This window comes from Pseudorasbora parva, chromosome 4, assembly GCF_024679245.1.
Source record: "Pseudorasbora parva isolate DD20220531a chromosome 4, ASM2467924v1, whole genome shotgun sequence".
Classification (NCBI taxonomy): domain Eukaryota; kingdom Metazoa; phylum Chordata; class Actinopteri; order Cypriniformes; family Gobionidae; genus Pseudorasbora; species Pseudorasbora parva.
In genome coordinates this window covers 7089224-7102794 of record NC_090175.1, presented here as the reverse complement: position 1 = coordinate 7102794, position 13571 = coordinate 7089224, and the positions used below count along the sequence as shown (strand labels likewise).

The window sequence follows — 13571 nt, the reverse complement described above, 5'->3', positions numbered from 1 at the left end:
ATGTTTGATGTTCAGACTTTCTGGATAAAACACAAAAGGATTGAAAGACTTTTAATAAAGTGATCCATTCTGTAGAGCTCACAAGATAATCTTTATTATTGAGAGAGCCATTTATATACACAGAAAAGGGCTGAGAAATGAATGACGGCGGGGATGTTTATGCTGCGTTTGCCTCGATCCTCTTCTTCCTCAAGTTCAGTCGTCTCTCTCGCTCGTACTCTTTCATCCTCATCACGTAACTGCAAAGAAGAAGAAGAAGAAAAGCTCAATAAGACAACCATAGCTTCAGAAATACACATTAAGCAAGCAAAAAAAAAAAAAGCTTTTGCATGACTTGTGTAAGTGTATGAAATGTGATTCATACACATAAAAAGTTACTCCTACTCATACACATACACGTTTTTTTTTATCCAGTTCCATGAAGATCCTTAACAGCACAAACGGTTATTTAGATCATCAAACCGTTCTTCAGACTTTAGCTGTATTCGGACAGTAATTGTTTCTCATGTGGACGTCTGTATAAATACAGTATAAATATGTGCGGCCACCTCAGTGATAAACTCATGTATTGGAGGAGCGAGTTTGGGAAACGTGGTCAGCCACATGATTGTCTATGGTAAATAAAATGGCATAAGCTTGCCTAGGAATAAAGCTGGATCTAATAATAGGAAAATAATGGCCTATTTATCATTTAATGATTTAAATCTCCTGTTATAGAAGATAGACTCATTATAGTTAAAATGGTTTTCTGTCTTGTATTTATCTCAGATGGATGTAATTTTAGAAATGTGGGAATGAGCGGGAGTAAGTGCATACAGCCTGTTATTCACAATGCTGCGGTTATTTTAAAAGGAGGATGAAATGTTTCATGCATACTGAGTTTTTTTTACACTGTTAATTCTCATGCTAAACGTTGGCAAAGTTTCAAAAATTAAGTTTGTTTGATGGCGTATTTCTGTGCCAAAAATACTCCTTCCAGTTTCTCAGAAGTTTCGCAACGTTTTTTTCAGAGTATGGGTCCGCTTGACGTCAACAAGAGCCGAATGTCCTTGACTTTAAGAGCTCGTCTAACAGAAGGCCGTGCGACTAGAGAGAGAGCAAATACATGTCCAACACGCTTTGCTCGGCTTTAGGGAAGTCCTCTGCTGCGCTGCACAGGTCTTCACCAAATCAAAAATGTCACCAAAGGAGTGTGTTTTTGGACGTCTCTACAGCTTCCCAGAGCAGCCGGCGTTAAGGGGACAGTGGATGGAGTTTGTTTTTCCAGAACAGCAACAGAGTATTCCTATTGTAAAGAAGTTGCCAAAGATTAAGTAAACATCTGATTTAAATTAAATGAAGATTGGCCAACACTTAAATTAAATTATCATTAGCCAATACTGAACAATGATTTGACCTGCTGTACAGTGTAGGGTTGGGTACCAAAGTCTACTTTTAAGGGCATACACCAAATTACTTCAGAACTGATTCACATTAAATCAATCAGGGCCATATATCAGTCCCTAAGAACACATCTGGTGATATAGACTAGTGTCTGGGAATATTAACTGCAAAAAGATAATCTAAATACAGCTCTGGAAAAATTAAGAGACCACTTAGCATTGAGTTATTGAACATGTTAAGTGGTCTCAATGTTTTCCAGAGCTGTATGATTTCTGTGCGTCTCTGTGTGAATGAATAGTGCAGAGACACGGTTTAATTCACACACACGTGATGTTTGAGGTTCAGGTTAAATTGTGAATTGTACCCATAGACCGGAAAAATAATATGGACGACTCGACATAATCCGTTTCCGCTTGCCATATTTGAAGCTTTCAGGCGGCCTTGCACGGCGCGGACATCTTGGGACCGAGTCTGCGCAGTAGCGATTTCGGGACCGGAGTTGCGCAGTAGAGCGCAGAAAGTAGAGCAGGAAGTACAGCTGCGATATCAAAAGCCCGCCCACACTCTCGCAGATTCAGAACAATTAATTATGTTGGTGTGAAATAAACAGTTATGGAAATGTAGAAATTAAAGCTAAAGCACCAATCTGCTCACAAAAATTCAGAAAAAAAGTCCGTTAGTGCCTCAGTGACAACTTCACTCAGAGAAGCCGTCAGTCTCAGCTGTCAATCATGACGTCACACCTCCTGTTTTTAAAGCGTCAGATAACTAACTCAAACTAAACTTATTTTTAAAACGAACACCTGAAATGAAATCATCGTGATGATAACTGCCTTCAGTGACATCAAATATTTTCCCCCCAAAGTTAGTTTAAGTGTGATTTTATTATTTAGTTTGCCTCGCGTCCATTAGAAAACACAGAGGGGCGGCTATACTGGGACCGGTGACCAGGGGAAGATCGAGGCGCGAAAGCTTCAGTAAATGAGAGGGAGACTGCAGGCTTGGTTGTACCCAACCTTAGTACGGTGGGACAACAGCAATCACCAGGCCACTGGCGCCCTCTTCAGGCATTAAAAAAATACATAATGTACATAAGATGATTGATAATATGTTTAAAAAATGTCTTAAATGTTCTTCTATAAACCATAAGAATACTTGCTTTCGATACTGTATTTGAACCAACTATTATTGCCTCATTGCTATTATAATAATTTTTATTAGCACAAAAAATATCCGATTAATGGTCAGAAGTGTTAGTACCAGAGTATGTGAGCGTGATTTTCAATGGAGTGAGGAGCTGATTTTTTTAACGTTTTCGTGGTGTTCTCTCGCTCCATCACAAGTACAATTCATACCAACAGCCCATGATATAACTGTATTTTGTATATATAATATATATTGTATATATAATAAATATAATTGCATTTTTAGCCAGAACTCACACGTTAAACACATTTAACCAGCTCGATGCAGATGGGTCACTCAAATCAGAGTGTGAAGGTTATGATGACAGCGATGGACATGAGCGGGATGTTATAGTTTAACGTAATATTTTGTACATATTGAATATGATCGGATGAAAGCACATTTTAAACAGGTAGCACTCATTCACACACACAATCGCTCTCTCTAATGCACTCACACTAATCTTACAGTAGTTATCTGATATTGAATGAGCAGAAAACTACTGTAGTGCTGTAGATATAAACTGATGAAAACATACATTTTTTTACCTTTCCAAACAATATATTTGTTAAATAACAGTTGTTTAAATTATTTTAATGTAATTACAAAATTATTATAACATCTCAAATACTGTTTTTTACAGTCTATGGTTTTTGCATAATGCTTTATTATTCACTTTCTGGGGGTGTGACTTACACGCGTTCTATTACTCTTTATTGTATTGGTTTATTTATCTATTTATTCCCATTTTTAAGTATTTTATAATCTGCGCTCCATGATTATAAAACCTTATAGTGTGACGTTTAACTATACTTACCTGTATTGTGAAGTCTTTTAACATATTTTACCACATCTATCTAATTACAAAAAGAGGAGTTAAGGATCAGTTTATAACTAATTTAATACCAGAGGTGGGAAATAATTCATAATAACTGGTCGAGAGAGACATTTACTGAACCCGCTGCTCGTCCCTAACAGAACTTAGGAGTGGTGACATCCTGAGAGGGCAGGGGGCGCGACACATTTTGCACGTAGCTTATTTGCAGTTGTGTGAGAGAGAACCAGCAGATATGCAAATTTCGATAAAAAGGACAAAAAAATAAAACAATCGCACTAGCGCGGAAGAGAACCCATCCATCAAGTAACGTTGAGACTTTTCAATTCCAAGCGCAGGTTCATTCTGTAAAGCCGGCAGTGTTTTCCAAGGAAAGTAGCTAAAGCCTGCCCAAAAAGTAGCTAAATGTCGCTAGATGACGTCATGCGTTAATTAGCATATCCGTGACGCAATCACGCTGTCCTTACGTTCAGCCTGCCTAACGTGTTTTCTCGGTTTTCTCTGCTCATTTACTGTATTTTAAAATAATATAATACAGCGACCTATACCTTTTTGTCATACGTATGATGTAGTGAATTACAACATTTTTATATGTGTAAAATCTGAATTCAGAAACTGGATGAAATAAAGCTCTGTGATAGTGAGTAATAAAAAAAGTGATAAGCACAAGAGAAGAATGGAACTCATCATAACTAATTTCTTTAAATATAAAACAAAAGAAACAAATAACATTAAAGGGTTACTTTAGCGATTAGCATATGGCTTTGTATCGGTAGAAACCCTGGAGTTTAATCAATTGATTGTGCTTTCCCCCCTCATACCCCCCTGAGACAAGAGATTTATGCATTTTATTTCTGGAAAAATTCCTCCTGTGATGCAAATTGACGATATTTGCATCATAGGAGGAATGTTTGGCCAAAGGCTAAAGACTACAGCCAGCAGAGGGAGCAATTTCCTCATGTTTTGAATCCGCGCATGAGGGATGGAGATCACACTTAGAGCTCAGCTCAGCTACAGGCACTCATTTAAACGGAGCTATGGTGAGCAATGTAAGTCTTTTAACTTCTCAAATTAATTTCTGTGAAAGTTAAGCTTGCAAACTCATGAACTGAAACGCGTCAAGACTGAACTCGCGTTGTGAATGTATGCCGCGAGTGTAGTCGCGATTACCTCAGCTCTCATCACGAGAGCTCAGCTCATTTATCTGACTCCTGGAGTCAGTGCTCAGTGCTGTGACACTCGCGCGGTGACTTGATCATTATACTGAACAGACACGTTCAGTTTTTAATTGTAGTGTCTTCTCCAACTCAGTCACAGTAATCCAGTAGGTGGCTTTGGGAATGGAGCAAAGCATTCTGGGAATTGTAGTCTTTCATCCCCATGAGACAAAAATACATTTTTTGTCTTTTCTCAGTCTAGAAGACACCAAATTAAAAAATAATTTCACATTTCCACTACATTGAGGACCCAGTTTAAATACAGATTCATCTTCCCAGCGCTGAAGTACCCCTTTAAGTGAGAAATCCGTGGCAACCCTGTGTGCTCATGTGTAGCCATAGCTCGCTTATTCCCGTCTCAGCTGCTGTCTGTGTAGGTTCACCGGCATGCGCTGCAGCTCCTCTCAGCCATTCACAGAACAGAGCAGACCAAAGAGAGGTGTGTGTGTGTGTGTGTGACGGCAGAGGGGAAAAAAGATTCGCGCTCGCAGGACAGTTCTAGCGACATTTGTAAACTAAAGTAGCTGACGTTTGACCGCTAAATATAGCGATAAAGTCGCTAAGTTGGCAACACTGAAAGCCGGGAACACGGTGTCAGTTTCTATCAGTCGTGATCGTGTAGGGGTAAGGTGCGCGGCACTGAGTTTTGAAGCAATTCATGCTGCAGTTTGATCGGAAAGAGGTTTATTTTCAATAAAAATGAAGAACATATTTTGAAAAGTGGACATAAAGTGTATTTTTCTTTCGGCCGTTCCCCTTCAGGGGTCGCCACAGCGAATCATCTGCCTCCAGCGATTAATCGAAATCGAACCGCAATCGCGATTTGGGTAATGTGCTATAAAAGCTTAAAGGCTGCCATTTTTAACTAATGAAATAAATGCCCAGTGTGTTAGCGAAGAGCGGCTCTGAGATCAGGAGTAAGCGCTGCTCCGTCTGAGAGACTGCGAGTTTGAGTCGCTTATAACGTGCGTTTGAAAAAGCAACAGGAGTCAAACATCTTCACAAACTAGTGAAGCGTTCATAAACCTGTTCAACAAAAGACAACATTTAATAACATGTTTACCTCACTTCATACCGAGTCGAGTGTTTGTGAGCTGATGTGGCTTCTCATCAGAGTGAGGCAGACGAGGCGTTATTTTGAAGTCTATGTCAATCAGCACTGCATTATAATACACTTTATTATTATGAAAATACCCCAGACAGCTCGAAGAACTACAACATATTTTGCTGCAGTCGTGTTTATTGTCGTCATGTTTAATCAAAGCGTTTTTGTCTTTTGTCACTTTTCATTTGTAAAAAAAATTGAAAATTATATATAATAATAATTGCATCTTAAATCGCAATTATATATTTTCCCCAAATTGTGCAGCCCTAATCCTCTGTATCCTCTTCTCTCAGTCCGACCACCTTTATGTCCTCCTTCACTCCATCCCTAAACCTCCTCTTTGGTCTTCCTCTTGACCTCCTGTCTGGCAGCTCTAACCTCAGCAGCCTTTACCGTTGTATTCACTCGCCCTCCTCTGAACATGTCCAAACCATCTCAACCTGCCCTCTCTAACTCTGTCTCCTAAACATCTCTCATGTGCTGTCCCTCTGATGGACTCATTCCTGATCCTATCCATCCTCGTACCATACACCACCGCTGGTCTCACTACGGTCCTGTACACCTTTCCTTTCATTCGTGCTGGTACTCTTTCATCACACAACACACCTGACACTTTTCTCCACCCATTCCCACCTGCCTGCACACGGCAAAATGAAGTGTCTAACGCTTGTTATAACCGCTGCTCATGTTTTGTATGTGGACAGATTGTAGCTACAGTTTTGGTTTATGTAGACAAGTTCACAAGACTGAAAGTGCTCATGAAGTGTGGCGTTTTGGGACAGGGCCATCAGTGAGCGAGGAGTGGAGCGGGACATGGTGATCCCGGAGCGGAGCGATTACTATACGGGAGATTGCTGCCGCTCCACTCCTCCGCTCACACACACTCTGGTTAGTAGAGACTGAGTGAGAAGAGCGTTCTTACTCCTGATGTTCACAGTAGTCCCAGTCGTGGCGCTCATGTTTGCAGGCCAGGAAGTTTGGGAAATTGTCTCTCTTGCACTTCATGAGTTTGAGCAGGTGGTGTGCGCAGTAGTCCCTCTGCTCCACCGGCAGCATGGCCAGGTTCATCTGCTCCTGCGTCGCCACCATCACTAACACACACACACACACAACGCAAAGAACATGAGTTTCACAAAACACAAGCTACAACTTCACTATGACGAAGAGATGATATGACAGATCAGCGTTACCCTGGAGTCAAAGGGGGAAAGTTTCAAACCTTTCACACAAAATATTTGCTCCTAAAGTTCAGATGCATTTGATTAGCATGTAAAGTTTCCATTTGTATTACACGGTTTTAACCAACAAATAAACTATGTTATGCATATGAAATGGGTAATAAAATATTTCTTTAACGGCACTAATGCCTTTGAAACTGAATGCCTTTGAAATACACAATAACCAGGATTATTTATCTGAATCACAACGATTCGGTTTTTGGTGCTCAAAGACGCTTTGGACAAAAAAGCTTCCGTAGCGTTTCCGAAGTTAAATTTAAGAGCAATTAAAGAAAAGGTTAGGAATAAAGTGAAGGAACATAACACGTCAATATGCTCTCTAAATGCAATGTCTAAGCACACAGTCAGATGTATTAGTGCCACTTCAACGTTTGAGAATACAATTTCCAACAGATCTCCATTACTTTTTCATTAACTTTACAAAATAAAGCGTACACTCTAAAATATTCTGGGTAAAAAAAAAAACAATGTTGGGTCAAATATGGACTAAGCCAGCAATTGGGTTGTTTTAACCCAGCGACCGGATTGTCTTAAGCAAATATTTAACCCAACCGCAGGATTTAAAACAACCCAATCGCTGGGTTAGTCCATATTTGACCCAACAATGGGTTAAAACAACCCAACATTTTTTTTTTGAGTGTAACATTTGAGCTAAGCAATCTTGTGACCGTAATTTTATGATTAAAATGACAAAATATCTTCCAATGTGCTCATAAAATTATAATTAATTCTAAAGCAAGTCATTTGCATACCTAATGACATATTTGGTCTCATTTTAAGAATAAACTCACTGAATTTTGTGCAATTTCTCAGAAAATCTTCATTTCTTCATTTTGCTTGGTAATTTGCACTGGAAAACAAAAATCCTGAGGAAGAACTTTATTTTTTTGCAGTGCATTACATGTAGGGCCCTATGAAATCTCTATACATTTATTTTTGCTTTATTCTGTTTTAATTTTCTTGGACTTTAATGGTTAAATTAAATATGACATCTTCAGAGCACAAATTAAGTTTTTTTTTTTTTTTTTTTTTTTTTATTAATTGGGAGAGATTTCTGTCCCTCCACTGACAGTCTAAGCAGCTACCACTTTGACGCGAGAGATCCTAAAACTAATCCATACGAATCGAGCGGTCCATTCCATATTTTCTGAAGAGACTCGATGGCTTTATATGATGAAGGAAAGTCTTACGGGTTTGGACATTAGCGCGAGTAAATGATGACAGAATTGTAATTCTTGGGTGAACTGTCCCTTTAAGTGTCTGACCTACTTTTGATTTATTCATCCAAAATTTGACAAATCCCATTACATTCTGCATTATACAGTAAATCCTGTTTTTATATATGGATTCTGCAATTCTGTTCTGCTTCGCAGAAATCATAGGGCCCTACTTTAAAACAATAATACTTTTTTTGTCTTTTATTAAAATGTAATCGAAATCTCTATTTTCTAAAAAATATAAAATGTTTGCTAACAAATGATACCTACCGTTTGACTCTCCTTGCTATAGTTTTGGAGTTATGAGTCTTTAAATTTGTGAATGCCACTCAGAAAACAACAGTTTTAGAAATGTCAACGATTGAACAAAAAAGCTACATTTGTTCCCAATGCTGTAACTTTTAATTACTTTATGTTATCAACACACAATTTGATAACCAGATACAGATAATCCAGATACAGAACACACATGGGGGAACATCACCAAAAAAAAAAAAATTAGGCTTCGACCATATTTCCTCCCGGAGTTATTGAATATCACATAAAAAATATTTGTAAAATATTAAATATATATTTAAAAAGTATTTTATAAGCAGTTTCTCAGCACTGGATTGTCCAAATATACTAAAATTTATATATTTTAAATATAAAAAGTTCACTAACAAATGATACCTACCATTTGACTCTCCTTGCTATAGTTTAGGAGTTATGAGTCTTTAAAGTTGTGCATATCATTCAGACAAAAATACTCTAAAAATACCCTTAGGGCTTAAGGGGTTAATCCCATAATATTACATTTAAGACTTTCTGATCCAATTTTCCAAAGACATTTTTATGGCCTTTCATTGTGGAAGGTCAAATTTAAGATTGAAGATCTGCGGAAACCCTGTTCTGTTAAGTGATTAAATAATCACCAGCAGCACCAGCTCCTGGCTTTTTTGTGATTACCATGGTTTAATAATCATTTTTGTTTTATTTGTAGTAAAACCAGTTATTTTTTAAAGGGATGCAATCATACGAATGCAAAGTGGTTAACAAACTATGTTTTTGAGTGCAGCAATCGTGCATGTTTGTCAGTCATGCATAACGTTAAATTAAAAGCATTAAGTGTTGTGTTTAGGGGAATGTTCTTCAGCCAAGTTTAACCTTACATGAATTTGAGTTATAATGACAACAACCCTACACAAACTCAGGTCATAACTCATTACTAACGTTAGACACATTTTGTGGCATTGGAGCTCAAGTTCAAAGTCAACCTGAGGACCTAAAGACTCAATCTTGATTAAATGAAGTCTGACTGCGCCGATGGGGTGTAAGTTATTTGAGTGGCGGTGTGTCACCTCTCTCCTTCCGCTCGCCGAAGCCCAGACTCGGGTCATACGTGGCCGGCTTCAGCGGGTCTGGCGTCGCGTCCCTCTCCGTGATGTAACTCCGCACCAGATGAGAGCCCATTCTCAACGCAGTATATCACCACTGACAACCAAAACAGCTTAACGTCCAGCCACAGACAGCAATAATTCCACTTATAATGCAGAAAGCAAATCAATTCTGCACACTGCCATTCGGTCACCTCCAGAACCCCTCTGAAGTTTCCGGTCTGCGCAGGAAGTAAACACGCGCAACGAGTAACACACTCCTGACCGTCCTCGGCACTAATGATTGAGTTCCGCCTCGGGATCTCCATAAAAGGCTGTCAAAAATTACCAAGGGGGTAATCTAGCGCTCGGAAAGCGTTCCACCCCTAGGGGCCAAGTACCCCAGAGTGCAGTCTGGACGATGGGGCGGGGCGACACATTGGGGCGGGGTGACACGTGTCGCTCCGCCCACATGCAATTTCGTTGGTTTACAATACAACAAATCTTATTGGCGTAGACGCTTCAAGCCTGCGCATGCGCATTCCTTAATGTGCGATTTTATGAATGAACCACACGGAATAGATTCATATATTGTTTTAAATGAAACAAAACGCAAAAACGAGCGCTTGGTGACGGTCCCTCCGGCATAATTAAGGCTAATAGAGCTGTTTAACATTTGGCTTCTTCATCAGGTTCGGTGGATCAGCACAAACCCGGATTTTACGCAAATGATAATTAATTATTAACTGTAGTATTGGACACCTCCGAACACAAACGGCTAATTTTAGTTTAAAGCATGACCAATCGTTTAAACGAGATTGTTGTCCAATTGTATAAAGTGCTAAAGCGGTATAAAGTCTTTCCCTGTTAATAAAATATGTGGGGCTATGTATATCTAATTTATAGTTTTAAAGGTCCATATTTTATTGTAGGATTAAATAGCTAAGTGTCGACGGGTTAACATGTGACAAATTAGATATTAAAAATCCATTTATTTATCTACCCTCGCATTGTGCATGCTATAATCTGTGTACAAACGGGATGAAAATAATTTTCACTCCTGTAAATCTGTGCAACACTACCCGAGGACTTGCAGTAAATACCAAGAAGAGAAGTGATAGAAACATTTATTGCAATAGGCATTTAAGCTCATAAATACCCACAAAGAAGTTACACCGTGTGGAATATATTAATAATAGATTTTCATATATTAAAATTACTTAAATCAAAATAGATTGGCACCTTATTAATATTTTTTATTTCCTTTGTGTGAATAAGTTTAGCTATACACATGTTAATACAATAATTTGCAATATATGTGCATATTTTAATTTCTAATATATGTTAATATATTAGTTTTCTATATATGTAAATCTTTTGAATTATATATTAATGCAGCAGTTTAATATATTTTACATAAGTGTGCCTCCATATATGTAAATATTTTCATTTTATAAACATCATTACATTTGTAATGAAAAAGTCAAAATTTCATATTTTCCAGACAATGCAAAAATGTTGACCCAATGGATAAAATCAAAATTTGTCTGCAGAGAACACATGCTAAACAACAATAGTTTGTGATTTTTATTGATGTTAACAAAAAGTAAAAGTACAGAAAGCATATATAAACTTAACTGCACAAAAAATAAAATTTTGCAAATCCAGACACAAATAGACTTTAACTCAAAATACAAAGCTTTGATGTAAACTTGGATTTGCAATAGGCCAGTCTCTTTTCTTTAATAGAGGGTGTGCGCTGATGTCACTTTCCCGTTGGGACACGACCCTCAGCTGGACTGAGTGGCAAAACATTCTGGAGCAAGGCTGACTTTAATAAGAGAAATTGCAGAAATGGGAGCAAAACAAGCTTCTTTTTTTCCTGAAATAAATTAAATGTATTTGGATTCAACAGTGATTATTACAACTCGCCAAAGAACCAGTATTTGGCCAGGAATTGGACTTTCAGACATTTATATGTACCTGATTCCAATGCCGGGGAAATATATAAAGCAAAGCCTGTGAACACTTTATCTGCTAAACAAATACTATAAATACAGTTTAGGTAGCTCTAAATCCAGATGATTATATAATCGTCATATTACGAGTTGTCAATACAGTATATGACCTAGTATATGATTTTAGCCCAAAATTTTACATATCTAACATAAAATGTTCTGATGTCTGGATTCAGGTTGTTTCTGAGAATAGCAGCAATCTATTTGTTTGTCTTTCTGTAGCTTTCGGAAGGTTGTACAAAGATTGCTCTGATTTATTGTTGAATGTGCAGTCAACTGTATCTATTTGTACCTAACCCTTTCCCAGATGTGTTTTGGGTGTTGCGCTGTTTTTGCAGCATTCACGCTGAACACCAATCCTGCCACTCAGTGTTTTTGCCACTCAGTTGGTGTAATACAGTTACACTCCGTCTACTGGGACATCATGTGCACACTCTTATATTGGAACCTCAGTTCTAACAAACTGTTGCCTTCTCATGCCGTTCTAAGGCAGCATCTGAAACAATAAAGAAGATAAAAAATGTTGCATTAGTCAGTGGCCACTTGAAGTAGTTGTGATTAAGTTATTTGTTGCATTCTGCAAGTTTCATAGCTTAAAACATCCTCCTCATTATAAACAAAGCATTGATTTAATCCAAAAATGGATGTTGCAGGATCTGTAATTATATTAGCACGAGACTGCTTCCAGAGCAAGACATCAATAAATACTATTTTGACAAAGAGAACTGATTGTCTCCTCTCCAACAATAAGCTGGGGTGTTCTGGTTCAATGTGGCTGTTGTCGTGTCATCAAGGTGGATGATGCACATTAGTGGTGGAGGAGATTCCCCCCTTCCATATGTAAAGCGCTTTGAGTACCCAGTAAAGTGCTATATAAATAACTATTAAAAAAAACATAACCCCAAACTTTTGAATGGTACTAGTGCATGTTTGAGATTTTACATACGTACCGGTACATAGGACCTCTGAGATAGGACCTGCAGTCCATCAGCATGGAATAATCTAGAAAAATAAAAATGAACAATTTGTCAAAGTGCCAAAAAAATATTGTTTAAAATGTCAGTTTTAAAAGAAAAAAAATGCATGTTTTTTTTATATATTTTTTTTAGGTTTACTAATTTTGTATTGTTCATTCAGTGTCACTGTACATACTGTTTGACATTTGGATGTCAAAGCCGTCTTAAAATGAGTAATAAGATATATATATCATTTTCATAAGAAATTTACAGATGCAAAGTGATACAGGTAAATGTTGTGAAAAAAAATTATATTAACTTATTTAATTAGCTTTTTCAGTTCACCACCTGTATTTCTGTAAGGCTAAACCTTACAGTTTATGGATAGATGCTATATAAATGCTACATGTACAGCATTATCTACTGTGTTTGTGTACAAACTGTATTCGTAGTTTAGTGGCTTTCAATAATGCACATTCATATTATTAAATGTATTAAAGCTTTCCTTTGTTGTAGAGGTTTTTTATGTCGCTCCTGAAATCACAGAACATTTGATCCATATTTGTTTACCATGAGAGACCAGAACAGGTTTCAACTACTTGGATTTTCGCACTCTGCGAAGTCCGTTAGGTTAAATAAATGTGCTTATTGCTATCATCCATTGACAAATTTATCAGCAAAACCTTTACATAACTATCAAAACCTCTCATCTAAACATAAAATGTGATTAAACGTTCAAAAACAATAGTTAGCCTAAATTACCTGTTTTAAAAAATGTTAGTTCTGTTTTGCATATCTACTTCTTCAAAGACACTAACGTCACATTTCTATCAAGTAAATATAACAGAATCGTTTCAATTAAAGGTAAGAAAAGTGTCAGGAACAGTAATGTGTATTACTTGTGTGATTTTATGGACTAAACTCACCTTAAAAGCGGCGAAAACAACAGCGAGAGCCGAAGTTTTACTGCATGTTTGTCGTTTCCCCACACAGATGCAGGTAGCTCGTAGGTAGATCATTTCTAAAGACGTACATAAAGGAATGCGCATGCTCAAGCGTCTA

The 13571-nt window shown here is 37.6% G+C and overlaps 1 protein-coding gene and 1 long non-coding RNA gene across 2 annotated transcripts; both read right to left on the bottom strand.

Annotated features, from left to right (window-relative positions):
* Positions 1-78: 78 nt before the first annotated feature.
* On the bottom strand, positions 79-9797 carry ndufb7 (NADH:ubiquinone oxidoreductase subunit B7). Its single transcript, XM_067440707.1, has 3 exons — positions 9521-9797; positions 6648-6816; positions 79-239 (listed from the first exon to the last, which is right to left on the bottom strand). The coding sequence occupies exons 1-3, from the start codon at positions 9630-9632 to the stop codon at positions 158-160; spliced, it is 363 nt and encodes a 120-aa protein (XP_067296808.1). The 5' UTR covers positions 9633-9797; the 3' UTR covers positions 79-157.
* A 1260-nt stretch (positions 9798-11057) lies between these two features.
* On the bottom strand, positions 11058-13567 carry LOC137073859 (uncharacterized). Its single transcript, XR_010904807.1, has 3 exons — positions 13436-13567; positions 12504-12555; positions 11058-12049 (listed from the first exon to the last, which is right to left on the bottom strand). It is a non-coding gene; the product is annotated as an uncharacterized lncRNA (long non-coding RNA).
* Positions 13568-13571: the final 4 nt, after the last annotated feature.